The 11,612-nt window shown below is 42.9% G+C and overlaps 1 protein-coding gene across 4 annotated transcripts; it reads right to left on the reverse strand.

Annotated features, from left to right (window-relative positions):
* Positions 1–1,069: 1,069 nt before the first annotated feature.
* Positions 1,070–7,830, reverse strand: LOC147606470 (linoleate 13S-lipoxygenase 3-1, chloroplastic-like). 4 transcript variants are annotated; one of them, XM_086791794.1, is made up of 10 exons: positions 7,656–7,829; positions 7,015–7,576; positions 6,139–6,599; positions 5,388–5,909; positions 4,800–5,144; positions 4,591–4,676; positions 4,334–4,441; positions 3,903–4,207; positions 3,528–3,794; positions 1,070–2,577 (listed from the first exon to the last, which is right to left on the reverse strand). In XM_086791794.1, the coding sequence occupies exons 3-10, from the start codon at positions 6,578–6,580 to the stop codon at positions 1,824–1,826; spliced, it is 2,829 nt and encodes a 942-aa protein (XP_086647920.1). In that variant the 5' UTR covers positions 6,581–6,599; positions 7,015–7,576; positions 7,656–7,829; the 3' UTR covers positions 1,070–1,823. The 4 variants fall into 4 exon arrangements, with proteins under 4 accessions (XP_086647920.1, XP_086647919.1, XP_086647921.1 ...); XM_086791793.1 differs by having other exon boundaries at positions 7,011–7,830; XM_086791795.1 differs by lacking the exon at positions 7,015–7,576.
* Between the last annotated feature and the right edge of the window lie 3,782 nt (positions 7,831–11,612).

Genomic DNA, 11,612 nt, shown 5'->3' on the forward strand with positions numbered 1-11,612 from the left:
CCTTTTGTAGACCTAATACCTACCATGGAAATTGAATGGACCATGAGTTTTGTACCTCAAGTTGAAAAGGAAAGCTAGAAAGAAAAAAGCTCAAGTTGCCCACTTTTTCTATACCAATCCTTTTATCTAGCTTATCTCTACCAAGAAAATTGAACAGCCCTGCGCATTTTGCGACTCATCCATATAAAAGTAAGAGAGCTTAAGTTGCCTTGCACATCTTTTCCAAAAAACTAGAGGTTATCCTTTGGGAACTCTTGGGATCTCTCTCCCTATTCATGAACCCATTGCTTGCTCATGCTTAGTCTTCACAAGAGCAAAGCTACACAAATTGAAAGTGATATCTTATTTTAAAACTAAGGTAATGCATCTTTTTCTTGTAAAGTAAATGAGATGGCACTTTTAGAACAATGGCATGGCATAAATTAGTAAGTGAAGTGATGTATTGCTTTGGTTCAATTTTAAGTACTGCTTTGGTTCAATTTGAAGTACTGTAGTTCTCTTAATGTTTAATCTTGCCAATGATATGTAAAGTACCTTCATTACACTCACATGACATCTTCCATTAATGTTAAGTATTGCCTCATGACAGGCAAAGCCCTTTAATTATACTCACTTTACATTACTAATAGGCTATCTTTCTCTCTCTCTCTCTCTCTCTCTCTCTCTCTCTCTCTCTCTCTTTGTGTTTTTTACAAGTAAATTCACCAAAGTTGTACAGTTTTTTTGGTTGCCAAAGGAAGTATTGAAATTAGATGCCACTAGGGTAGATTGTAACCCAGTGAGTATCTCCACATAGGGAGCATGGGCGCTACCAAAGCATTCTAAGCATATAAGAAACTTTTAAAAAGGTAGCTACAAGTACTCTGTGCATATAAGCATAAATCAACGTAAGCTATGATAGGGATTTAAAAAAAATTAATGAAAAATATCAAGGGATTAATTTTTTTCAAATGAAAAATATCAATCCTTTTAAGTAAAGGACAATCCTTCACCCAGTTTTTACAAGCTCAAGTTTTTTGTTTGGAATATACAAGTAAAGTACAAGTTAAACTTTTTTGAAGTAGATATCAAAATAAAAAGAATAGTTTTGATTTGATTATTTATTTGCAATGTTTTATCTTCTCTTTACAAAAAGGGAAGGGTTAAGTTATTACATGGGTATAAATAATGAATATTTTCGACGTAGGTACTAGGGTGGATTGCAATGTTTTATCTTCTCTTTACAAAAAGGTGAGGGTTAAGTTATTACATGGGTATAAATAATGAATATTTTCGAGGTAGGTACTAGGGTGGATCTGCCGGGTGCGCGGCTTCTATCCACCCCAAAAAAAAAAGGGAAAAAATTAATGTTGGGGGTTGGATTATACAACAGCCAGCTGGAAGTCTATCGAACAGGTGTTTCCAGCTGGCTGCAGCGGCGTGTGTGGTCTGTTTTGGTGCTGGAGTTGACTGGCTCAGCAAGTCCTGGGCTAACATTACAAAATTGGTCCAGTCTTTTCTCACCCCTTTACCTCTTTGAAGGCCACATGTGAAAGCAAACCCCACGCTTGAGAATGTGTACACTGTACTCTGTACCCTCCTGACCTCCTCTCTTCCTGTTTCTTTGGAGGCCAAATGTGAAAGCCAACCAAACTTCTGTACCTCTTGCTGACTTCTGCACATCATCAGATTCACACATCTTTCATTTCTTTACACACTTGGATGGGATGGTGGAATTGGCCAAGATGTGAAACTTTGTTAGGCGCCCGGGCGGATTGCTCGTGACGGTGGACCATCTTCCTGTAAGGGCGTGTGAAAAGTGCTCATCAAATGGACCCAAACACCTAAATAGAAATACTGTTTGGGACACCCCTGCCAGTTTTACCAGGGCCTGAGGTAGGCACCAGCAGCTCATAGGGTAGGACCCCAGCCCCACTTCTGTTCTTCAGCGAAGGGTCCTGATTCCTCTGGCTGATCATCTTCTCTATTCCATCCATGCTGGCAGAGAACCTCTTGAAAGCCTCAATGGCTCTGCTGTCATTGGTCCAGTTGGTTTGGGCGCGCTGGCCGAGGTACTCCTCGTCGGGCGAGTGTGAACTCAGGGTGTCCACAATGGCCATGGTGGTGGTGGCTTGGAGCTGGTTAGGGATGGTGGACAAGAAGAACTTTTCGGGGTTTTGCGAGAATTCGAGGTGGGCAGGGGTACCCTCTTCAGGGATGAGCCTTCTGGTCATGCATGGTCTATTGGGGACATAGCCACCATAGGCATATTGCCCAAAGTTAACAGCTGCATGGAACCCTGATACTATCCATATCATAGTGGTTAATATGCTTTTGAGGTCCTCTGGTGTGTGGAGGTGAGGCCACCATGGCTCATCTTTCTTGTCTTCGTGCCCCTTGTTTTTGATCTCTTCCCACCATGCTTGAATCTCCACGTCATCCTCAATTGACTTGGCATCCGTGTAATAAAGTGACACGTACTCATCCACCCATGACTTTATGGAGTTCCACATCAGCATGCCATCTGCTGCATAGGGGTAGTCCTGGATCACCAGCTTTATACCGTTTGGCTGGCTTGCATCTTCTACTGCCATCCCCCTGTTCCCACGCAAACACACAAAAAGAGAATTTTAATTTAGTCACAACCTCAGAAAATTTCTCGGATCAATTCCACCTTGAAAAAGACACGCAAATGAAATCCTTCTTAAGTCAATTATTATATTATATATTAATTACAGCATTGTAAGTTAATTATAAAGTTAATCCGCTATTACTCAATAATTAATTAATGTACAACCCTAAAAACGTTATGGGCGCATATTAATTAAAGCCTTGTAAGTCATTCATTATAAATTTAAAAAAATGGAAGCCTTTTTCCCTTTAGACTTTAGACCTTAGACCTTGACAAATTGATGTCAGGTCCAAGACGTGTGGGGAGCCTTTAGACCTAAAAAAAACTCAAGCCCATTCCACTTTGACACACAAAAGTCATGACTAACCAAAAGTAAGTTGACAAGAAAAAGTCATATGTCCTCTTGAGGAAAAGGAGACATTGAAAAATTCAAGCTTGGACTTAGGGCATTTAGAGACATATTCTTTGCCCCCATCATCAAGCCATGCCCATGAGGTTTGGATAAGGGAGAATCCCTGTCACCATGGGAGAGGCGACGACGAGATTTTGCCTTCTACTTGACTCTGAGGCCATGCATGTAGGTTCAAGTACAAAAGGGTGGGTGGCAATGGAATGGGATCCAAGTTTGACATTAAGAAGCAATATTTATATCACATCAAGCACTAATTCACAAAATAATAATAATAAAAGTTTAACATTAAGAAAGTAATATGCCCTTGTTGAAAGAAAGTAATATACTCTAAACTCGTTGGAATAAATAAACTCTAAACTTGTTGCAATAAATAATGTAATCTATAGAGTAGGGCATTGTTTAGAAATTGAGGAGGGAGGGAAATTTGATGAACTGGTGTTCGTTAAATTTGGGAGAATTTATTTATTTATTTAAAAAAACGGGCCAAGGAAATTAATTTCAAACCTTTTGAGGAGGTCAGCTGGCAAGCTTTCTTGGTCGAATCTCCACATGGAGGAGTAGGCGGCGGAGCTGATTTCCAAGGAGTAGGGGCCTGGTGTGAAACAGTTCTCGATGACCCCGTCCGCGTTGATTAGCAGCTGGCGGGCGGACGCGTTGATTTCCAATGTGTATCGGAAATGGGGCTGCAGCAGTTTGAACACGGGATGCATGCTGCTCAGCTGCCTGTGGCTGGCTATCACATAAGGCTCCACTGCCGCATGACTCCTTAACCTGCACCATATTTAATCGCCCCAATTAGATTAATCTAACGCATTAGCATTCGCTTAGCCATTTAAAGTAGCCTAATTAAACCTCATCAAGCATTTGGGATTAACTCACCAGTGATTGACCAACTGGTGGAACCCTGCATCGTTGGAGCTCACGTGAGCCTTCGCCAGCTGCCACTTCCAGTAGGTGGAGGCATCGTGGCCAGGTGTGAAAACGCGTTGGCTGCCCACGCCTCCTTTTGAAGTTGGCGGCAGGCTGAGCTCGATGGCCACGGGCATGAGCGTGCCCGCCCCAGTGTAAAAGAGGATCGTCCTTGAAGCGTACATTTTACGACCCTCTAATGCGTTCACCTTGTTAACAAAAGGCATGTAGGCATCGTGGTAATCTAGCATGAAGAGCCTCCCTTCTTTAATGGCCTGAGATAAGAGAGAAATAATAATAATAATTAAACCCAACGTTCATATTTTTTGAAATTTTGAATTCTGAATTCTGGGCAGCAAACCGAAATCCACCACACATTATATAGTGGTTTTAATTATTACCTCTTCTACACTCAGGCCTTCCAAACGCCCAGCCAAATGCTCGGATTTGATTGCAGATATGGGAGAGCCATACACCTCAGGATCCAGACCACTCTTTGGAGGAAACTCCTGCATTTCACAAAAAGAAAAAAACATTTTGATTAGTTAAAATCATTGCAATCCTTGATACTAATGCATTTGTTTAGTTTAAGCAGATGAATTGTGCCATGCTGCGTAAATTTTTAAAACAATGACAAGAGTCAATCCTAGGTGTTAACCTGCAATCTTTGGATGTGCACTGGATTTGCCCCAGCAAGAACTTGTCGGCCGAATTCGTCATCTCGCAGCCATGCAAATCGATCCTCTGCAAGAATTGATGCAAACAAGGTCAGTCACAACATAGCATCCAATTGAAACAGGAGCAAAACCACCTGACCTTTAACTTAATGAGCATTAAGGTGACCACATTATAGCCTTAATAACTTACTTGAGAGGATGGCTGGTTGGTCATACTGGAGGAGATTAGAGACTTGATTAGCTGAGTCTTGCAGTTTCTTAGCGATCTGAGATATAGGCAGGCTTTTGAGAAACTCATGATCAAGCTCAAAATTTCTTAATTTGATGCCTTCTTGGTATAGTTTATCAATGTCATGAAAACTTTGAAACTCATCATGGCCTTCTTTAAGGTTGTTGCTCAAAGAGGGCACCAGCTGGTGTATAACACCCTTCAGAGAGTTGCCAATGAAGGTCTCTTGCTTGACTTGCTCAAAGGCTTCATCTCTAGGAACATAATAATTAGTCCCCATTTCTAAGGGACTCTCAGCATTGGCATCTGCAAAATGAGCACAAAAATCAAGCTCTGTCAAATAATGAAGTAGGCTAATTCTACAATGGGGGATATATTAGGATGATTAGCCATTTCTAATATGCTATTGTTGCAAGATTAGTGATTCACAGAGAAGGCAAGAAGCAGCATTGAGGTGACTACGGATGTATAAGATGACTAGCCATTGCTAATATGGCAAGATTAGTGAAGTTTATCAACAAATTTGAGTGATTAAGAGTGAAGCCCAACCTGCTTTGGTGGGCAATCTGCCTGTTCTGCAACGCCGGGGGTATTGAAGCTTGTCATTGGCACCCAGAGTTGGTCTAGAGAGATCTTTACTCTTGTCTGGGTTGCCAATATCATTATAGACAGCATAGTCATAGATTCTATCTGAAGCTTTTCTAGAGCCTTTGCCATTGCCTCTGAAGGAGGCCTTGCCTTGCTCTCTCAAATCCTTCAAACCAGCAGGAGTTTGTGAAGGCAAGAGCACCTGATTACTGAAGAAAACTCTTTCTTGAGGGTTTGTGAAGCTTGGTTGCACCCAAGAGTAGCATGAGAAATAGGCTTTGCCAGTGGGCAGCCCCTGTAGAGCAATTGTCTCCACAAAGAACTCATTCTGATGATTGTTAACTATTGTGATTGCCCCCGGGATACCAAAACCTTTGGGAATTTTGAACTCTGCAGTGTATTGGACCTTGTCAGCAACAATCCGTGCCTTCTCAGACCAATTCTTCAACACAGCTTTGCTGCTCCGTTTCCCAACTCCGGTTTCTGTATCATAAGCAATGTCATTTTAGCAATTAAGCTCATCTTAATGGGTTGATTAATGGGCCATTATCACTGAAGGTTAGCGTGGCCTAACTACAATGATGATCATGAAGCGAATGAATGCATTCTACGATTTCCTTGATGATGGCAATCACTAATTAGAGCAAATGTGGAAATACTAATCATAATGAATGCATATTCTAGGAATGAGGGGTTAACGCAATGCACTTACGTTGGTCGACCTCAGCGCTGACGAGTTGAAGGACGACTTTTTGTCCGACCGAGTCTGAAATGGAGTCAACGTGATCAACCAGCCTTTCTTGCGGGCTGGGGTTACGCTTGCGCTTGACGGTCACGAGGGCGGTAATCGTGAGCTGGCTCTTGTTGGACCCGTCAAAGGGGGCGGGCTGAGGCGGCGAGTTTGTGCTGGCTAGGACTGGCTTTGCAGGCGGCGCGGTAGTCTTTGCAAGTCTAGCAGCACTTCTGGCGCTCTTCACGCCAAGCTGTCTGTGCTGTGAAGAGGTTGTGGCTGCCGCCCTGAGCGATACAAAGCTTTTCTGTCTGCTTCTGACGGCAATCTGGCTTGATCGGACGGCTCCACCAGTCACAGCGCCATTGAAGAAACTGGAGGTTTGCAATCCGATTGTGGTAGACTTGTGTGCAGAATGCAACATGGCCCAAAGAAGACCTTTCCTGAAATGTGATTAAATCTCTGACCTTAGTATATAAGCTTCTCAAAACCTTAGTAACAAAGCTCATGTAGATTCCTTGATAACTAAATGAAGACTGGCGATATGCGATTTGAAGGCAGTCTAGTGAAGGCAAAAGCAAGTACTTAGGAATACGTAATTAACGCAAAAGCAAGTACTTAGGAATACGCAATGAAGGGTTATGTAGAGAGAATTGATTGATATAAGGAGATGGAAAGAAACAAACAGTTAACAAGCGATTTGCCACCAGTCTCGAAAGAGAAGCTGGCTCATGGAGCGATTGAGTGTGTGTGTGTGTGCGCGTGTGAGAGAGAGAGAGATGATGATTGAGAGAGCGTGTGGGATTGATATATAAAGGGTATGCAACGCAACAGCTAAGGTTTGAGAGCGAGACTTACTTTTTTTTTCCCTCTCTTGCTGTGTGTGTTCTCTTTCAAATCTGCAGGAAGGATCCAAAATCTGGCTGGCAAGAGCTTTTCGAAGCTGCGCTAGCACTTTACGATGAGAGTTCCAATGCAGAGGGGGGTGGGGATGGGCTAGAAAGGCCTTCTTTTGTTTCTATTTGTTGATGAGACGTGGAGCGGCAAGGGCAACGCGGGTCTTTGTTTTATCTTGTAGAGGATGTTATTATTGTTAACAGCTGCGGCAAGCGTGTGCTGCAGGTGGAGATGGCGTGGTGTGGTGAGAAAAGAGAGAGAGGGAGGTGCCTTTGTACTGAAGAAGCAGACAGCCCAACCTCCGCTTCTTTGCTGTTATTGCCGTTGATCTCTCGAGGAGGGTGTGTGTGTGTGTGTGAGAGAGAGAGAGAGAGAGAGAGAGAGAGAGAGAGAATTATACAAAAGAGAGAGGATAAAATGAGTGGGTGGGAAGTGAACGCGAGTACCGCATGCAAGATCAGAAGGCCGTGATTCGGAGCAATAAGAAATTCAAGGATCTCGGTTGGTGCTGCAAGAGCATGGGCTGGCAAGACAAGAGGATCAGCCGAGCCCTACTTTAATATAACTCGCAAACAGAAGCTTAAAACAAAGGGAAAACGCACCAAGAGCGATCGCGAGAGCAGCAAGAAGACGTGGTCAGAAGAGAAGCCCCGTAGCCGTCTGCCTGGCTGCTGAATATATCAAATTTACGATGTGATAAACCTTACACTAATGATAGACTACGCTGGATGAGAGCAATGGCGTTATGCACCATTTCAACCCCTTATAACACGCACGCACTCACCAACCTCAAAGAATCGATGCGAATGCCGGTTCTCGGAAATTTTACTAAGTCAACCAAAAGTTTGGACTATTTTGCATACCACTCACCGTACATTGAGCGCCACGTCTCTCGGATCCGGACAGTGTGAGAAACCGTATAGCAAAACATCTTTTACCGGGCCTTTTTACCGCCGCCCGTTATCCGTTCGTATAATCCCGAATCTCTACCTTTTTAGAGCTTTTTCTTTTTCTTTTATGTTCCGTCCCCTTTTTGGTCCACCGCGCGCCCGCAAGCGTACACGCCCGACCGACCTAAACCCCGTCCAATCCCGTCCCCCCTCAATTAAATCTTTTTCTTTTTATTTTCTCCGAATAACTTCAAATCCTTTTCTTAATGATTCTTGTCGATGATTCACCTCGATTCATTATTTTATTAACGATTAAACGTGCCGTTTTCGAATAGTAATGACTGTCCCCGACACGGTGAATTCTCATTATTTGTTATTTTTTATTCTCCATTTAATACATGCGCTTCCCGCAGCTGGCTGCCACCCTCGTTGCCATTTTTCTTCGCAGCGGCGCAGCCCCACTGCTCACGATAGTACAATATATTAATTATTATACGTCCTTTCGACACAATCCAGCTAAGTCGGCAAAATGACACTTTGAATAGATTAAATGTAGAACTAGAATGCTTTCAAAATTCACCTACATTGATTACGTACACCGCCGCCGGCGGTCAGAGGTCCTCTGCCCGGCGTCGTGGTCAAGAGGCGGTTCGTCACGGACGCCCATATGATCGCCCCCATCTAGCTGTCCACCTTCCCTTGCCCTTACACTACACGTTTGACTTCACGTTTGAGCCCTTCTCGTTCACGTTATGTTGTTGATTCTTCCTTTCTCACTTGGACCCTTGTGGGTGGACTTTCTCACCTTCCGAAACTTACACTCCAAGCAATCGTCCTACACCACCCAAATTATTCCCCTTCATGCTTGCATTCATGTTGTTCCTTCATGCCACTCCTCAAATTCTTGGGAAGTACACATCCATGACACGCCCATGTTTTGTGATGACACGCACATCCATGTGTGCCGACACGTATGCACGTGTCAGCACAGAGACAGTGACATGCAAGTCCATGTGTGCCGACACGTATGCACGTGTCAGCACAGACACAGTGACATGCAAGTCCATGTGTGCCGACACGCATGCACGTGTCACTGTGTCTGTGTGTGAGCACATGCGTCATTCTTGCTCCTTACATTCTACCATATTGTGAAGTTTTCATGCTCCATTAGCCATGGCACCTTGAATTTTTTGGAAAGTACCCACATCCATGACATGCATGCCCGATATGTGTGATTATGTGCATACACATGTGGGTTTTTTAATGCAGGTGTGTGGCATGTATGTTTTTATCATCATCTCATAATACTGATCATCATTCTTTGTCCTTGCATTCTACCATGTCGATGAAATTTGGAGAGTCCATTATCCATGGCACCCTCAAATTGTTAGAAAGTACCCACATCCATGGCACGCACACCATGTGTGTGCATGTGTGGGTGTGTCTATGTGTGTATGCATGCACATGTGTAGCGACTTTACCATCATCTCATACCATGGATCATCATTCTTTGTCCTTCCATTCTACCATGTGTGGATGTATTTTGCTATCTCATTATTATCTTCTCATTAACAAGGGTGATACGACATTAACTCAAATGATGCTGGTTGATGTGCATCTACATGGATGGTCATAACATTAGGCCACCCAATAAATCACATCTCTAGTTTGGACAGTTTTGCATGCATGAATAATGTCATGACTTGGAAGATCATCTTATATGACTATTCCAAATCGTCCCTTGTTAATTTTGATTTTAGATGGTCATATCGTATTGACTGGCATGCTTACCTTGACTATTGCCTATGTTGTAATTTACACATGCATGGACAGTAAAAAAAAAGAGATTGAATGTTAGAAATTCAACTTGCAATCTTGTTAAGCTTCTCGAAATACAATGGAATTTTCCTTCTTTGCTATAAAAAATGAGTAAACATGGAATAAGAACAAGAGGACAAAAAGAAATTCAAACTTTCATTTCACAAAAAGTTGAAGTTGAGAATTTTCGAGGTTGGACCCTTACAACAAGTACTTTATTCTTTTCATTTTCAAGTCTACCAATGAACTTTCCTTGACATATCTCTCCTCTTCAATGTCAAATTTCATTTACACACATCATTTGGAAATGGAACAAATCCATTTTGTAAGTTGGAATTTTAGAGTATATGTCTATTACTTATGTCACTTTGGGAAGACTTGTAGATGACTCCGCTGGCCCTTGCTAGGGAACTCGAAGACAACCACCACAAACACTATGGTTGGGGGAGAAGGGAGCGTGGATCCTCTCAGGGAAGTATACCCGCCAAGGATGAGTCGACCTCACTGGCTAGACATGCAAGACCTAGGCCCTTCCCATCCACAAGACTAATGACGCTTGCTATATTGTTCTCACTTATTGTAATGTGTAAAAACTCTAGCAACCACAAAAAAATGAACAAACAAGCATACGTGGGCCTCTGCTGAGGAAGGTGAGGATGATGAGGAGATGGTTTCCAATACTGCCTCTCAATGAAAAAGTTGGTGAGGGGCAAGCTGGAATGTGAAAGGGATTAGAGATAAGGGAAAGCAGGCTTCCGTTTGGGAGTATGTGAAGAATAAGGGTGTGATATTTGGGTTGTTAAAGAGCATAATCTACAAGAGTAAAGGAAGATGGATTTTAAGAAATGGTTGGTGTTCTATTGAAAGATCCCTACCCCCTCCGTGCAACGGATTCGGGGTTGCTAGCAGCGGAAGTGGCACTCCTTGCGCGGTGCAGGGTCCTCTCACTCGGGGCCTCGTCCACCACGGATATTTGGATAGGAGACTAATCCATCGGTTCTTCCAAAACCGAACCCGAAAAAACTTCCCTTGCCCGGAAAGCACAGGTGATTCGTCCAGGATATTTTTACTCTAACGTAGTCAAGGTCATTACTGACCAAACTGATCTGACCGAACCTAAAGTCACTTGGTCAGATCAAGGAAGAAACTTGCACTTGGATCATAGAGATCAACGCTTTTTCCCCCATCGAGAGGCACAGCCATTGATTCCTTTTTCTATAGAACAACTACTATCCGGGATTTACTTCATTTTACGGATCCATCAGTCCCATGGGTTAGCAAACCACCCAACCACTATAGTGATGGGATCCAATTAAGAATTTGGTTAGGTTTTGTCTCGGGTACCAGGGAAAAGAGTTCCCAGGCCCCCTAGCCGGATGTTCATCTGGATGTTCATGCAAACTTAAAGCTAGTCACACCACTTACATCCCAATATGAAATTGCTTTTTTCACAGATTCAGCTATCTTTAAAACAATCATTTAATGAAGCGATGATAAGAATTTGGTTAGGTTTTGTCCTGGGTACCAGGGAAAAGAGTTCCCAAGCCCCCTAGCCGGATGTTCATGCAAACTTAAAGCTAGTCACACCACTTACACACCCAATATGAAATTGCTTTCCTCATAGATTCAGCTATCTTTAAAACAATCATTTAATGAAGCGATAGTATCACTGATCACAATCCTCCAAAATATCCGGTTGAATCTTAATTTCCAATCATTCCTTCATCGAGTATCTATGGTATCATTGGCAACTAGAACGCTCACCACCTGTCCACTCAGGGGCCTCATAGTACCCGGCAATATATTCACTTATAAAAATTTAAGATGGAATCTCCCTTGAAGATCAGCAAG

The sequence above is a fragment of the Cibotium barometz genome, chromosome 57 (genome assembly GCF_041138505.1).
Source record: "Cibotium barometz isolate CiBa-2024 chromosome 57, ASM4113850v1, whole genome shotgun sequence".
Lineage (NCBI taxonomy): Eukaryota > Viridiplantae > Streptophyta > Polypodiopsida > Cyatheales > Cibotiaceae > Cibotium > Cibotium barometz.